The sequence below is a fragment of the Halichondria panicea genome, chromosome 9 (assembly GCF_963675165.1).
Source record: "Halichondria panicea chromosome 9, odHalPani1.1, whole genome shotgun sequence".
NCBI classification, from domain to species: domain Eukaryota; kingdom Metazoa; phylum Porifera; class Demospongiae; order Suberitida; family Halichondriidae; genus Halichondria; species Halichondria panicea.
This window is the reverse complement of record NC_087385.1, coordinates 5,994,250-6,010,900: the sequence shown is the minus strand read 5'-3', so window position 1 is coordinate 6,010,900 and position 16,651 is coordinate 5,994,250. Positions and strand designations below refer to the sequence as shown.

At 43.5% G+C, this 16,651-nt stretch overlaps 3 protein-coding genes across 3 annotated transcripts; 1 reads left to right on the top strand and 2 right to left on the bottom strand.

Annotated features, from left to right (window-relative positions):
• Nucleotides 1-505: 505 nt before the first annotated feature.
• On the bottom strand, nucleotides 506-6,617 carry LOC135341656 (RAS guanyl-releasing protein 2-A-like). The gene is made up of 14 exons (XM_064538263.1): nucleotides 6,443-6,617; nucleotides 6,204-6,336; nucleotides 5,446-5,538; nucleotides 4,556-4,687; nucleotides 4,145-4,304; nucleotides 3,771-3,947; nucleotides 3,210-3,427; nucleotides 2,840-3,023; nucleotides 2,411-2,608; nucleotides 2,146-2,261; nucleotides 1,743-1,878; nucleotides 1,338-1,449; nucleotides 1,004-1,107; nucleotides 506-842 (listed from the first exon to the last, which is right to left on the bottom strand). The coding sequence occupies exons 1-14, from the start codon at nucleotides 6,501-6,503 to the stop codon at nucleotides 660-662; spliced, it is 2,007 nt and encodes a 668-aa protein (XP_064394333.1). The 5' UTR covers nucleotides 6,504-6,617; the 3' UTR covers nucleotides 506-659.
• Nucleotides 6,618-6,811: 194 nt separating this feature from the next.
• LOC135341611 (formin-like) lies at nucleotides 6,812-11,359 on the top strand. Its single transcript, XM_064538212.1, has 14 exons — nucleotides 6,812-6,933; nucleotides 7,490-7,606; nucleotides 7,738-7,820; nucleotides 8,024-8,721; nucleotides 8,921-9,060; nucleotides 9,195-9,311; nucleotides 9,373-9,452; nucleotides 9,513-9,663; nucleotides 9,718-9,777; nucleotides 9,893-10,018; nucleotides 10,193-10,400; nucleotides 10,606-10,807; nucleotides 10,988-11,054; nucleotides 11,216-11,359. The coding sequence occupies exons 1-14, from the start codon at nucleotides 6,916-6,918 to the stop codon at nucleotides 11,258-11,260; spliced, it is 2,112 nt and encodes a 703-aa protein (XP_064394282.1). The 5' UTR covers nucleotides 6,812-6,915; the 3' UTR covers nucleotides 11,261-11,359.
• LOC135341621 (RAC-gamma serine/threonine-protein kinase-like) lies at nucleotides 11,326-16,581 on the bottom strand. The gene is made up of 12 exons (XM_064538225.1): nucleotides 16,377-16,581; nucleotides 16,114-16,233; nucleotides 15,939-16,053; nucleotides 15,661-15,790; nucleotides 14,701-14,754; nucleotides 14,498-14,641; nucleotides 13,571-13,762; nucleotides 13,013-13,141; nucleotides 12,503-12,717; nucleotides 12,096-12,183; nucleotides 11,862-11,964; nucleotides 11,326-11,637 (listed from the first exon to the last, which is right to left on the bottom strand). Exons 1-12 carry the CDS (start codon nucleotides 16,432-16,434, stop codon nucleotides 11,552-11,554), a joined length of 1,434 nt encoding a protein of 477 aa, XP_064394295.1. The 5' UTR covers nucleotides 16,435-16,581; the 3' UTR covers nucleotides 11,326-11,551.
• Between the last annotated feature and the right edge of the window lie 70 nt (nucleotides 16,582-16,651).

Sequence of the window (16,651 nt, the reverse complement as noted above, 5' to 3'; positions counted from 1 at the left end):
TCTTCAGAATTCTCATCTTGATGTTGCTGTCCATCACTGGAGTGCTTCCTTCCTGCGTGTATGAAGGCAATCATAGGCTGTCACACTGTGAGCCTATTTTCCTTACCTCAGTAGAAGAGATGTAAACACAGCAGAGGTTGGATTACTGGTAAAAGATCATTCAACAAAAAACCACAAATTAACACTTAGTCCGTAATAGATAAAATAAGGAAGGGAATCTTTTAGCCTCGATCCAAGGCCGCACTTTCTTTTTAAGGCCGGTGTATATGAAGAGTGAATATAGATGCATGCATGTAAAACAAGTCAGTGAGCTAACTTTAATGTTATAGCTTTATTCCCTCTACTATATTTAACACTCTTGAGCGAAAGCATAACATGGCGAGAGGCATTAGCACAGCGCAGCTTGCAACACTCGTATTTAATAGTAGTATTCGAGACTATTGTATTAGCAAGGAGCTTAGCTCAGTTGAATTGTTAATTGGCTCTGTTATTTACTGCAAGAGCAAAAGTTATATGCAAAGTGCACTACTTTGCAAAGATTTTTCACTTATAAGCTGTGAAGTTTCAACAAAAACCAACGGTACGTAAAAAAATAAAAAAAATTCTATACTTGGTGACAGAAAAACTATGGAGTATTTGTGCAGTTGGAATAAATCAGTTTAGACCTCGGTACCAGGTGGAGCGGTCATTGATGGGTTAAGGGTATTCATTTGCTCGAGGATGAAGCCGATGGTGTGTTGTCGTATGACTGCTATGTGGCTCTGCAGCTGATGGATCTTAGCATTGGCCTCAGCCAGCTTGGCCAGTAGCTCAGAGTTCTCAGCAGAGAGGGCATCACGGGCCTGCATGTGTGTGTGTGGAGTATCAAGTATAAATGTGCAGCCAACATTTGGTTACATCAAATCCAATAGAGGAGAGGGTAGTACAAGTGAAAGAGAGGAAAAGTTTTCTCTCTTCAGAGATTTTGTAAGCACACACATCTGAGGGTAATGAGAGAGCTCACCACTTCAGCCCTCTGGAGTCTCTCCTTGAGTGATATATCATCATCACAGTAGAGCTCTAAGCCCTCGGGATTGACAGCACTGGCTTGTCTCCCCTTGCTCCCCTCTGAGCAGGACAATACAATACGCATGACATAACTACTGTGTACACCACTAGTATACAACATCACAAGACTGAAAATCAAGTACACCCACACACCCACACACACCCACACCCACACAGTGCTTGTGGGGGGGGGGGGGGGGGGAGACAACCATCATTACGTACCAAAGACTTTTGAAACCAGCTGTATAGTGTTACCTACACATACATGACTGTAACACATGCACACTTACTTTTCTTCTCCTTGGTCTTCTTGCAGTCAATAACTACGTAATCCTTGCAATGCTTGTGACAACTGATGGCACAGTCCTTACACCGAACACCTTGACGAACTATACCTTTCATCTGTGTAGGGGAATGGAAAATTGAAATTGAGACAAGTCACTATGCAAACACACTGTGTAGCAATGTACACTGTTTTATGCAAAGCAAAGGTCTAACAGAAAGTAATATAATTTGATCTGAGACCTGCATTTGAAGTGAAACAAAATGTTTACACGCACACCCTCACAGGCTCACCCTCACACCCCTCACAGGCTCACCCTCACACCCCCTCACAGACTCACCCTCACACCCCCTCACAGACTCACCCTCACACCCCTCACAGACTCACCCTCACACCCCCACCACAGACTCACCATTCCCTTGCAGTGAGCACAGACGGGGGAGGAGAGGAACGTGTGCTCCTCAAACTTGTGAGTGAATCTCTGTCTCAGTGAAGTGTTGGCAGATAGGAAGTAGGAGAGAAGCTCTTCGTAACTGATTGTACCATCACTGTGTGCGTGCGTGTGTGTGTGTGTGTGTGTGCGCATGCGTGCGTGTGTGTGTGTGTGTGCGCATGCGTGCGTGTGTGTGCGTGCATTCAGGTAACTCACAAAGTTTCTGCGTGTTATCATGTTCTATAATTATGGCTGCTAGTAATTACATACACATGTAAAGAATATGCTAACAAAAATTCTTTGAGTAAAGCCACAAAATTGCTGTACAGTAATCAACGCATGTGTATGCCCATTATGTACAATGTAGCTATAAGTAGCTCACTTGTCCTGGTCGAGAACAGAGAAGTGCTCAATGAAGGGAAAGTTGGAGGAGATGGAGTCAAACTCTTCAGTGCTGATCGTACCACTGTTGTCACTGTCGTAAGCTCGAAACACAGCCTGTAGCATGCAAGATAACAATTAATGCTTTGGCTGAATAAAGTCAATCAAAATATATATTGGGGAATTGCTGCATCACCACAAGGCAGTGACCACAGAATGTGTAGGAAGGTCAGTATGCATATCGATCCACCCACACACACACTCACATCAACCATCTGCCGGACATGCTTTGAGAGGGTGTCGCCATCAAGAGATCCCTGTCTCCCTGCGGCCCACTCTGAGAATTTGGGAAGCTGGTCCACCACGGAGCGAGTAATAGAGTTAGAATCTCGTGATCGGGGCTCTCGAGAGACAGACAACTCCTCAAGGGCATCATCATCCATGTTAGCCTGGTTCACTGCAGCCTGGGGGGGGGGGGGGTCAGAGGGTTCAACTAGTGAATACACATACAGTGTGTAGCTTTTGTTTGTTATTTACAAACTAGAAAGCTAACAATACCTAGACATTACAATTACTGCTATGCAGAAAGGAGTTAGCTACATGGTTGTGTATATGTAAGCTAGCACATCAGTTACATGTGCCCTAAAATATCCTACTAGCCTAATAGGGGGAGTCAATAGAACCACTCAGCTCACCCTGAGAATCCTCATGTGCTCGACATCAGGTGGTGTCTTTGGGGTTGTGAGTTGAGCTTGTTTCATGGCAGAGAGTAGGGTCCACAAGAGACGGTACTTGTTGATATTGACCACTCCCAAACTGGAGTCACTGTAGTCCTTAGACTGAGAGTCCACGGCTACAAGGTCTTTGAGCAGGATGCCTCTGTGGTTAGAGAGAGAGAGAGAGAGAGAGAGAGAGAGAGAGAGAGTGTGTGTGTGTGTGTGTGTGTGTGTGAATACATGGACATGAACATGAACATGAACATACTGTCGATATTGTAGGCATGAATATACCGTATACGTAGACGCTAGCAGTGTACTACTGTAAAGGTAGCACATGTGGACATACATGACAGGGATATGGAAGCCTCCATGGAGAGCAGTCACAGTCTGTCGATACTTGGCGTAGTTCATATGAGAGCTGAAGAACTCAGTCCATGTAGTGAGTTCCTCTTTCTTGGCCTTGTCCACATGTACCCACGTTTGGTTGAGGCGACGGACACTGAAATGGTTCAGGCCTCCCACCACCGCCAGGAGCGTGTTATAGCAATGGAGACTGTGCAAGTGCTGTGTGCAGTGAAGAGAAGGGTTAGTACTGCACGTAAATCGTCACGAAATATGCGAAGCCAGCTTAATTTTATAAATACTGGCTCTTACTGTTCCTAATGTTCCCAAATGTTCCCAGTGAATTTTCAATAGCTAGCCTTGTCTAAACTAAAAGAATGATGTATACATCATACAGAGCATCATACATATGCCATATCTACATATGCCATATCTACATGTATATAACAGCATGGTCTGTAGAGTCTTGTTGAAGATTTAAACTGAACATGTTTCCTTTTGTGAACTATGCATTGGACACTCTGGGTTCCAGGAAGTATTGCTAGACACTAATTGATAAACTGACCTTGGTAGTGTCGATGAACTTCTCAATGATGTCTGCCCTCTTGACAATGGTGAACTCTCGCAGTATGTTGCAGACCACCCAGAGAGTGAGCCCGTTGAACAGCTGGATGCACTCCTCTATGCGTGGAGTCTCCTTGCTTGGCTTGGCTGCGTGGGCATATAGGCAGAACTCTCGTATCTGCAGAGTTAGCAGAATAACTATTACAATCAAGAAATGGTACATGTGAAAATGAAACAGTACAGTACAAGGACCTATAATACAAATGTTTCTTGGTATTATTGAACCTAAAGCACGAGTGTTTTGTACGAAGCATTCAATGCTACAATTATCTTTTATGGATGTAAAAGGGTGATGACATGAGAATGTGTATATACCGGAATTCTCCTGAATAGCTTGTAGTCTAGAGAGCACATGATCTCTGCCAGTTCCTCAGCTGAGGTGGCATCAAACCCGAGGCTAGGTCGCCGTACAACATTGAACTCCCTCTTCATGGGAGTGCTCAGGGAGTGATGGAACCAGCGAGGATCCTCGGGGCTGTGTGTGTGTGTGTGTGTGTGTGTGTGTGTGTGTGTGTGGGTGTGTGTGTGTGTGTGTGTGTGTGTGTGGGTGTGTGTGGGTGCGGGTGTGGTCAGGTAGAAAGTTAGTACATCCAAGACACCGTCATTACCTACATTGTAAAAGTCTATGTTAGAATGAAATATGAGCTTGTGTGCATGTATTTTAGGTATTCTGTATTGCATATGATAATTGAATAATCACACAGAATAGACGCCACTCTCACGTACAGCGTATCCAGGGAGACGAATTCAGAGAGATCCTTGTCCCCACTAGAGGTCATGACCTTTTGTAGATCTTCCACCAGACGTGGGAGGGGGGTGATGGCACGAAAGTCATCGGGGAAATGCTCTAACCAAAACCTGAGTGCGACAGAGATTTAATCAAGGTTTCAGATTCATTTGTCCTAAAAATGCCATTTGTTCAGAAACTAGACAAGGGCTACACTGTACACAAACTACTCTTATATAACTATGATATTGACGCTTTGAATAGCAGCCATCAGTTTTATTAGCCAAAAGTATGAATTTAATTGGTAGTTAAATCACATGCCTCCCACTGTGAACTAACTATCAGAGGGACTGGAAATAAACAGGAGATTGGTAATTTCCTGGCCTCAACAAATTTTCTCAGAAATGAAGCAGTTAAAGTGAATAAATTCACCACAAACAAAACAGGGAAACGCACTTAAATGTCAGTGTAACTGTACATTCCAAAAATCAACCTTCATAGCACAACAGACTACTGAAGCTTCCTGGCAGCAGACTAGTTGTCTCATGACTCGCATTGACCACAGCATTTCCTCAAGGCACACGTAAACAAACGCATGATCTAAACCTTAGTACTCTTCTAAGCGTTACAAAAAAACCACTTGCTACAATTATTGATATTACAGGTTATGTTGAAACAGACACACTCATTCCACGGTGGGTTTAACGAGGGCACACTGTGTACACAAAGGTGGGTGGATAATTAGATAGGTTTACATATAATTATATTTGTACGTATAAGCTAATGACAGCTGGCCGTGATTGGTCACAACAACAAACACACAATGTATGGTATCCACCACGTCAATAAAAGCATTATCAATATAATTTTGCCTGTTTTTTATACTCACCTCACCACTCGAGCTATAGCCCATTTTCTCCGAGTCGTTGCCCTGACAACGGATTCTTCGCCAGACTTTGAAACTTGTACACTGGCAGTATATCTGCTCTCAAGGTCAAGAATTATCACAACAATGTTCTCTCAGTACAGTGGGGAGTTTATATATATGCCCCCCCCCACACACACACACACACCACACAATCAGTTATGCTATAACATACCAGCTGAACAATGCTCACTGGGGATATATAATTATACCGCATACTAGAAGTATGCATAACATAGTGATGATTATGCTCTAGGAATGCCAAGAGTGAGAAATTATATGCAAACTTTGATTGCAGCTCTTTCCAGTGACAGTGGGAGCTACAACAATGGAGAGCAGTTGTGCCAAACTTTAGAAAATAATTAGGCAACTATAACCTTTGAGAAACACCGTATATACACGTCTGGGGCGAATGCCATTACAACAGAGCAAATTATGGGAAGTGTTTGGCAGGCAGGGAATGTCACCTAGTGATGATTATTTAACGAGTTACAATTAGTAAAAATGTGACAGCTAGATAGAGAAAAATGCACACTCAACAATATCCTATAGATACCTACGAAACACAATTTGTACTTGAGACTCTATTGCTTGAGGCTACCCCAACCTATCCTATAGATACCTAAGAAACACAATTTGTACTTGAGATTCTATGCTTGAGGCTACCACCCACCCCCCTCCCCTCCACACACACACATACATACACAGAGTGTAGTGGATACAGTCCCTGCAGCTGCTCCATGACAAAGGAGGGCTCCTTGTACCACTTGGACGTGAGCAGAAACACCTGAGGGTAGGCAGGGTCAAAGTCTGAGTTGGAACTAGGCCGAATGTTTCTTGCGTAGTCTTCATTTTCTGTGTACGGTGTGTGTAAGTATGTACGTGAGAATGTAACACTGAGAAGCTTTGCTTACAATCATATTACTCTTGCAACATTGTAGGATAGTTATGATTCACTCACCAAACTTTGAGAGCATGCGCGAGAGTAGCTCATTGAGGGTAATATCAGCAGCATCCTCCATTTCACAGTTAGTTTCTCACACTGTCAGATAAATTGTGAACTAAGTAAAAGCTAGCTGTTGTCAACACTTGCTGTTTTTATAGCGTGAGTACAAATACCACAAAGTCCGAGGTATTGATGGTTACACTCATTTGTCATTTGCAGAGATCTGCAACATGTCTTTGGGTTAGTTGACCCTTTTCTTTTTCAGTAAAGATCGTCTTACAAGAATTTTAATAGTAGAAATAGTCTTCAGGGAAAGATAGTCAGAAAAATAACCCATAGACTAGTTGACAGTCTTGGTATGACTTCTTCATCCAGCCATTATTACCAAAACACGTGGACCTCTCTGTACTGTAGAGGTGCTAATGAAACTGTGAAGAAATGGTGCTTGCTAATGCTAGCTGTAAAGAGGACTGGAGCTGTCTTATAGAATGAGTGACAAAGCTGCTGTAAGTGTGAATAATTGTTTTTAGAGCAGTGGCTCGAGATCCCTGCTAGGTAGGTAGTAAGCAGTAGATCTACAGCATGTACAGGTGTCTAGCTACTTGTGTTGGGCTGGTAGACTGTGTATTGTGTTCACTTGAATATATTACGAAGCTAGCGTAGTTGATGTACACTGACCATTTCCGTTTAGACGTTTACAATGCTGGATTGTACCCACAGTACAGTGCTGGATTGTACCCCCAGTACAGTGCTGGATTGTACCCCCAGTACAGTGCTGGGTTGTACCCCCAGTACAGTGCTGGGTTGTACCCCCAGTACAGTGCTGGGTTGTACCCCCAGTACAGTGCTGAGTTGTACCCCCAGTACAGTGCTGGATTGTACCCCCAGTACAGTGCTGGATTGTACCCCAGTACAGTGCTGGATTGTACCCCCAGTACAGTGCTGGATTGTACCCACAGTACAGTGCTGGATTGTACCCACAGTACAGTGACCTGTTAATGGCTGTATTTGAATACACAGTAAATATATAATTATAGCTGCTTGGTGATTTATTCTGTGCAGGAGGACAGGTTGAATGCACTCTGCTCTGGTGTGGATCTGCTGAGTCAGCTTGTTGCCAATGGAGAGGAGAATGATCCAAAACTCAGGGGACAGTTACTTCAGTTAACTTCTGCAATTGTGAGTTCAACTGTATACCATAAATACAAGGCAGTATAATAATTATACATGTACATACATACACATTCTCTAGTCTGGCTGTAAGTATGCACCCTTGTGTAGCACTCATTAGTGTCTCTTTCCACTTCTAGGCTAAGTTTGAACACAGTGTACGCGAGTCAAAAGTATCCTGTGAGCACCATGGTAACAAGGAGGCCAGCGCAAAACTGTTCAAGTAAGTATGTCGGTTCCAGTTTTTGCACACGTATAATACCAGTAACATCTCTGTGGGTATACACATATAATGTTAATATTGTTAGTCCCCTTATACCTAATAAAGTACAGATATAACCTCTGTGTGAGCTACTGACGTATTTACCTCCACTCCTATTACAAGCTGCCCTTATCACCAAGCCCCCTCCCCCCTCACACCTGCAGATCAGTCTTACCCACTCCCAAGGGGAAGCTGGTACTCATCATTGAGAGACTGATTCGAGCCTCCAGAAACCAGCGATCCATTGAGCGCTCAACAAGTGTAGACAGCACTGTCTGTAGCAGGAAGACTGATGCTGTGGACGAAGTCTGTTACCATAAAACTGTTGAAACTGGATGGGCTGACAAGAAAAGTAAATCCATAGAGCAATTGGGCTCCAGAGAGGAATCTCTGACTGACTGTGCAGAGACATACCCTCCACAGTCCTCATCATCATCACAACCTAATCAAGTAGTACAACCTTTACAAGCTGCATCAGTCTCAATGCCATCATTGCAAACTTCACTGGCTGCATCAGCCTCACAAACTTCAGTGCCATCACATTGCTCAACTGTATCACAGCATTCACTTCTACCATCACAAGCATCAATAACAACCTCAACATGTACAATAAAAATAACCTCTCTACTGGAATCCAGTGCTCCATCGACGTTCTCATCTAAAGCTGTGTCTTCTACAGAACCTTCAACCTCGAGGGCTGTCCCCCCACCACCTCCACCCCCTGCACTGCCCTCACTGGAGGCCACGGTGACCCACTATCGCCCCAGTGTCCCCCTAAAGCCCCTGTTCTGGAGGAGGGTCCAGTTCTCGTCAGCACAACTCAGGACAGTGGACAACGTGTGGAAGCATATCTCCGAGCCCGGTGAGAGTGTACATGCATGGCTAGAATAAAGTAGAGGTGGAGTTTAAGGGTACAGCTAGTTTTAGGTATTCTTTTACAAGTAATATTTCACTATACGCCATGTGAAAGCTAGAGTAAAGGGCATCCAAAACTTCATAAGTTGATTAAATTGTACATGCATACAGTGTACTGATGTTCAATTTTAATATTATTGACACAGCTCTCGGTGATGTTGAGAAGTTTGTTAAGTCCTTCTCCAGAAAAGACACCACTCCACACACTCTCAGGTTATCACTCGACAAGCCACGCCGCAATTCAGCAATCCGACCAATCACCATACTCGATGGAAAACGCTCTCAGGCAAGTTTTTATCTGTCTACAGTATCCCACAGAAATCAATGTGTACATGCATGTAAGATATGTCACACTATTATCTGTAAATCAATAGTCACATGCCTAAAAATTACTGGTATGATTTATACGTTGTCCCACAGGCTATCGGTATTATGCTTGGTAGTCTGCCGTGTGGGACAAGTGAGCTTGGTGAGGCTGTGAGGAGTGGAGGTGTGACTCTGGTAGATCGAGAGACGCTACAAGCTATACACGATCTGGTGAGTGTGCTAACTTGCTAAATGTTATCAAACTGCTGTGATAATTATTTGTCCATTCCAGCAAGCTACTGTTGAAGAGTTGAGCGCAATAAGAACCCACCTTAAATCACCACACCCGCTTCCCCTGGATGCACCAGAAATGTGCGTGGAAGCAATTTGTCGTCAATATTGTAGCGGCGTGATTGTCATGTGATTTTGTAGGTTTATGTATGCTCTGAGTGAGGTGCCACAGTTCAGCGAACGTTTGCTGTGTGTATTATACTCTCAGACACTACCTGAAACCAGTGCTGCCATTTTGGACAAACTGAGCATGCTCAGTAGAGTATGCCAGCAGCTCAACCACTCAAAAGAGGTGTGGTATAATCAGTTTGTACGCTATAGTCACTATGTATACATTCACATACAGGTGAACACAATTCTTGGCCTGGTCTTGGCACTGGGTAATCTGATGAACACTGGAAACAAGGTCAGTAAGTTGTGGACAGAACCGGCCATTTCTGACTAGCCTCCCAACAGCACAAACTCGGTGTCTTTAATGCACAGTTTACACGCGCTAAATCAACTGTCAACTGTTTCCACAGGTCAGAGGTCAGGCTGATGGGTTTCACCTTGAGATCCTCCCTAAGCTGAGGGATGTCAAGACTGCTGACAACTCCAGTAACCTGCTCAAGTTCCTCGTGTCCTGTTACCGTCAGGAGAGGGAGAAAGTACATACGCTGTAGACTTAGATGTGTATGTTGAAATGTCAACCATCATTATAGCAATGAAAATGTTACAAAAGTGAACACCCTAAAAGTTATGCATATGTTTCATATTCATCTGCACACGCATGTACATGTATACAAACCTTATACCAATTCTTTCCATACACTTATACACAGTCGGCCTTTGCGCCAGAATTTCCTCTGCCGGACCCTGCTGACCTTATGACCTCTGCACAGCTGGACTTTGACCTGATGCGTAGCTGCGTGTCCGAGTATATCAGCAAGGTGGATAGTTTCAGGGCTGCCTTGAGAGAGGTACTAGTGTCCTCCCCCAGTGATGGTTTGGAGCCATTCAAGTCAAGGATGGAGGGTCATATGAAGCAAGGTCAGGCTCAGTGAAAGAGTGCAACTTGTCAGAACACATGTATGTAAAAGATAGCATGTATAGTTTAAATTTAGAGTAGTCTCGAACTTTATACATGTACAGTGTAGAAGTATGTACATTGTGTAATGCGTTACATGTATAGATAAGTGTGTACAGTGTACAACAATTTACAAAATTAGTGTGCCCGTCCAATTCCCCCATGCAGTTGAGGGTAAAGGCGGGGAGCTCTCCTCTCTGGTCAACACCTGTGAACAGCAGTTTCATTCTCTAGTGGATTACTTCTGTGTGGCTCCACCCTCGGGTCAGAGCTCAGTAAACCCTGGCTATTTTTTCGGCCTCTGGAGCTCATTTGTGGTGCAGTTCAATGAGTACTGGAAGCAGGAGAAGAAAAACCTGGCCAGAGAGAGGTGGATTAGCCGATATCGGTTTATACGTACAAGAGACACATGTATCATTCTGTAATTAATAGTTAAATATTGACTCTCACATGCACTGTACCATACTTATATAGTTATGTGTCAGTCAGTCTGCTAAGGACAGTTTCGTAATAATATTATATTTGACTGCTCTCCTCCCAACAACAACAGAGTGCGTGCAGAAGAGTTGAAGAGAAGGAATGGGACATTAGTCCGACCAGTGGCCTCCTCTGGCCTGGTGAGTTGCCAGGCAGATAAAGATAGCTGTAAGGTTGAGGCCAGTACATGTATTTATGAATTCATAGCAAGTAATTTGGTCCTGATACATAGGTTGCATGCCTTGCATACAGTGTAGACTAAGAATCTGTATCAATATATATGACTGTCCAATTTCTCCAGAAATCAAGACTCAAGACCAAACGTTGTTACAGCTCTGGACAATAACTGACTTAAAACATTTGCATTAATAAAATTAATTATTATTATTATAGCACATGATCACTTTGACATTTTTATTGTCCAAAATCAATATATTGTTTATTCTGTACATCAAAAACACACAGCAGTCATGTTGACAGCCACTAAAAAAGATATGACACACACACACACGTAGAAAAAAAATGCTACCACATGACATGTATAATAATAATAATAATAATAATTACTGCTATGGCTAGTACAGGACATGTATTGAGTTTGCACACACTGGACAGAAAGCTAGCTATGGGGGAATTGCTATTGTTCGAAATTAGCACCGCTCTCTGGGGCGAATGTGAAGTCATGGAAATGTACACCATCACCGACATGTGCCTGTGGGTCAGCTGTGTGTGTGTGTCGGTGTGTGGGGTGTGTGTGTGTGTGTGTGTGTGTGTGTGGGTGGGTGGGTGGGTGGGTGTGTGTGTATGTGTGTGTGTGTGTGTGTGTGTGTGTATGTGTGTGTGTGAGGGGTACATACATGTGAAGCAGTGTGATGTGTGAAGCACGACTACAAAGGACCAAGTATAAATACATAAGAGAAGCTTTTAGTGCATGTGATGCTACTTACAGGCATCAGGTGGTGTTAGCTGTGGCTTCTCTGTGGTGAAGTCGGGGTCAAAGTTTGACACATCAGTCTCAGACGTGATCTCCGGTTTAAATGGTGCTTCAATCTATAAAAAATGATATTCAGATAGTCAACTTAATTTGTCAGTGATGACACAAAAAGATACATGTAGACAAATAAGGAATGCAAACAATAATTATATAAATTTCTAATTAAATTGTACATTATGAGACTCACTTTTTTGTCGTAGAGGTCTTGAAAGTTGATAGGGTCAAAGAACGCATGTTTCTTCACCTCTGCAGCATCACCCTCACCAGCTCCCAATCTGTGTGTGTGTTGGGGGGAGGAGAGGGGGGGTGGTAAAGCACTGCCATACAACAAACACTTACGAATTAATAGACACTGTTACTGTAACGTGTATGACAGTAATTACTGGTAAGCACATGTACATGTACACTATCTCATCTCCAATAGCACAAGCAGCTCTTCTGCTAGGACCCATACATGTACTTTACACTCGAGTACAGTACGCACGCACACACCACATACTCTCACACACTCTCACGATAAGCACACCTATAGCCTCACTCCCACTCACCCCACACATAACACACTATTACGACAAGCACACCTCACACACACACCTCTTATTAGGGTCCTTGGTGAGGAGTCCTAAGAGTAAGCTCTTGGCCACCTCGGACAGTCGTGCTGGGAACTTGACCTCCTCTACCAGAATGAGCTCAAACAATACCTCGTGATCTCTCGAGTAGAATGGCAGACGCCCACACATCATCTCGTACATGACCACACCCACTCCCCACCAGTCCACAGCACGGCCATAATCATTATCCTCTAAGACCTGTGAGATCAAGATGACTCGTTGAGCACGGTGGGTTGACATGCTATCAACTAAGAAAACACTGAAAATGCGAACTGAGAACTCAACCACAAACAAACACAAACACTATAGGAGTGTTACATGTACATGGCTTAGCTACACATAAGAGTAATTTTGAAGCAAAACACATGCTAGGGACATAATATTGCACAGGCAGAGTGCATGAATAACCAGTGCTGAGTTGTATACATGCATCAATGCATGTGAAGGCTGGACATAACAGAAACTAGTTCCAGTTGTTTGTACAACCACACACCTCAGGAGCAAGGTACTCAGGTGTACCACAGAAGGTCCTGGTGGTGGCACCGAATGTGATCTCCTCTTTACAAAGGCCAAAGTCCGTAACCTTTATATGACCTTCAGCGTCCAACAGAAGGTTCTCAAGCTGCAAGTAACAATGATAATAGCCTTACTAGGAGTATTGAGACAATGACCACATAATTGTTGAACTAGGAGTAATGCCTAACAATCAACTAGGAGAGAGTAACAAGTAGAATCAGCATGAATACTGTACATGGACTCAATGCATCATGTGAACTCTATCAGAAATAAATTAGCGCTATATATACCCACACACACCCACACCCACACACACACACCACACACACACAGCACGCACACACACCCGCACACACACCACACACACACACTGTTGTGTTGATATAATTTGTAGCACGAGTACTACTCCTGTTTGTAGTTATGGTTCCAGTGTTTAGTTAGGGGCATAAGGAGTGAAAGGCAATAAAAACATTCACCATAAGGTCAAGTTCCTAAACCAATGGACACACCAAAATCAACAAGGCAGAACATGTACCTTGAGATCTCTGTAGACCACTCCCAGTGTGTGCAGGTACTCAATACCCATTGTGATCTCAGCCCCATAGAAGCGAGTCCTCTCCTCAGAGAAGACCCTCTCTCGTGACAAGTGGAAGAAGAGCTCTCCTCCATTCACGTACTCCATCACAAAGCACAGACGATCATTGGTTTGAAACGAGAACTTTAGTGACTGTGTGTGTGTGTGTGTGTGTGTGTGTGTGTGTGTGTGTGTGTGTGTGTGTGTGTGTGTGTGTGGATGTCCAGATCATTAAAATATATCCTTCATCGCACACGAATATTGCAGTATAAATAACACTGCACACGTGGCATGCACAATGTATAGTGCATCAATCAAGCTGTGTATACGTACAGTGTACATGTACAGGCAACTTTCTAGATAGTAATATTGAACTACTGCTAATTTGCATAGAGCTCAAGAGACACGCCCACTAACTGATGATGATATAATGCCTAATAGGGGTGAGCCTGCCTATGTATAGTGCTAGTTCCTGTGCTCCTAAATAGGAAATAGAAGACAAAGGATTTATCAAAACAGCATCACTCAATAATCATCACAGCAAGTTACACAATAACCTGATACTAAGAGCACTACAATCAAGGATAGAATATGTGTACACGTTCGTCTTTGTATGAGAACACCGTTCCTTCCCTTATGAAATTTGTTGGACACAAAATTACACTATTAAACACGGCACGATTCATTCACTCATTTTGTACCAATGGTGATCAAGAGGATTATCCTACTGTGTACAGTCATGTATATTTGAGTCCACTTAATAGTAATCGGTATAATTATTATGCAAATATGGTGGATGTAACTAACGAAGGGACATTCTCTACAACACACTATAAGGCAAGGAATCCAACACAGTGAACAAACATCATCAGCAGTAAATATCCTTACAGTTAGGAAAGGATGGTTGGCCATTTGGAGGACTCTGTTCTCAGTCAGGGTGTGTGCTATCTCGTCCTTGGCTACAATCACGTCCTTCTTGAGTATCTTCATGGCGTAGATCTCTCCACTGCTCTTCTCCTTGCACATGACCACCTATGAGGGGGTGGGGGGGTGAGTGTGTACACCAGCTACACACCGAAGGAAGCACTCACTTTTCCAAATGTGCCTTTTCCAAGAACTCTGAGCATCTCAAAGTCCTCCATAGTCTATAGAGTAAAAAGTAAATAATTGCAAACCTACATTACACAGGGTACACTCAACTCATGGTTACCCTACATTACACAGGGTACACTCAACTCATGGTTACCCTACATTACACAGGGTACACTCAACTCATGGTTACCCTACATTACACAGGGTACACTCAACTCATGGTTACCCTACATTACACAGGGTACACTCAACTCATGGTTACCCTACATTACACAGGGTACACTCAACTCATGGTTACCCTACATTACACAGGGTACACTCAACTCATGGTTACCCTACATTACACAGGGTACACTCAACTCATGGTTACCCTACATTACACAGGGTACACTCAACTCATGGTTACCCTACATTACACAGGGTACACCCAACTCATGGTTACCCTACATTACACAGGGTACACCCAACTCATGGTTACCCTACATTACACAGGGTACACCCAACTCATGGTTACCCTACATTACACAGGGTACACCCAACTCATGGTTACCCTACATTACACAGGGTACACTCAACTCATGGTTACCCTACATTACACAGGGTACACTCAACTCATGGTTACCCTACATTCATTATACAGGGTACACCAAACTCATAGTTACCCTACATTACACAGGGTACACTCAACTCATGGTTACCCTACATTCATTATACAGGGTACACCAAACTCATAGTTACCCTACATTACACAGGGTACACCAAACTCATAGTTAACCTACATTACACAGGGTACACCAAACTCATAGTTAACCTAATGCCTTATTATGTTAAACATTGTAGTGTGCACTTTGCATATCAGGTATAACACGTAATAATGATAGTGCCCAAAAATAGAAGGCTCTGGAACTTGTATACTAATCATGCATAATACTGACACACACACACACACACACAAGTACCTTTGTTCCCTTGCCGTCAGCGGACGCCCCAGCTGCACCACCCGAGGGTTTTGCTTTATGGCTACTATCAGAGCCCATCTTTTTCTGTATGTCCTTGGACACTCTTGAAATGGCATCAATCCACTCTTGCCTGTGTGCACACACGTGGGACCATTGTATACACAAAGAAAGGCCCCACAATTAGTGCAAGTGGGCAACGCTTTGTTTTCAGAATGCTAAATTGAAACTGGTTGGAGTAAAAACAAACACAGAAGAGGAAGTCCCTGTTAATTAGTTACCTTTCTCCATCTGTCTCTGTACAGAATGTCCTGTCGATGAATGTGGACCACTGGAGAACACGAATCACAAATGCGTGCTTCTTGATTTTATCATTTGCAAGGATGTTGACGTTAGCTGTGTGTACAAGAACAGCCATTGAAGCTCTACCACTACGGAGAGAGGAAATTAACTCACGCTCAATCTTGAACTTGTTGAGGGGCTCTACACCTGCGGCTGGCTTTGTCTTGAAGCCCTGAAACGCTCCGTCAGAGAGAAGCACAAACCATCGTGGTCTCCAGTTCTTGATGTATTCACCTGCATGGATGGTGTGTGTGTGTGTGATCAACTATTCATTTATTAAACAATCAGGCTTGCTCTGGGCCAAATTTCAAGTGCCTTGGCTTGTTATTCAAGTGGGCCTATTAGGATATACTATGGTCCCTCCCCCACTCACTCACCTCGTTTGTTCAGCCAGCCCTCTTTGACTTTAGTTGGATTGCTGTCATTAGTTGCCATATCTGTATTAGAGTTGTCAGCAGCTAGTACACTGTTAGGGTACCCTTGTTTAGAGCTACGCTTGGTGATCGTTTGTTGTGAGACAGCTCAGTACTTCTGTAGAGGTTCTGTCTTGTTGATATCACGTGCACTACTGCTAGCTAGTAGATGGGCGTGACCATTTTATTTTTTGATTTTGTTTTTGCCACGCCCATCTAGTGCACTGGGCGATCCGTAC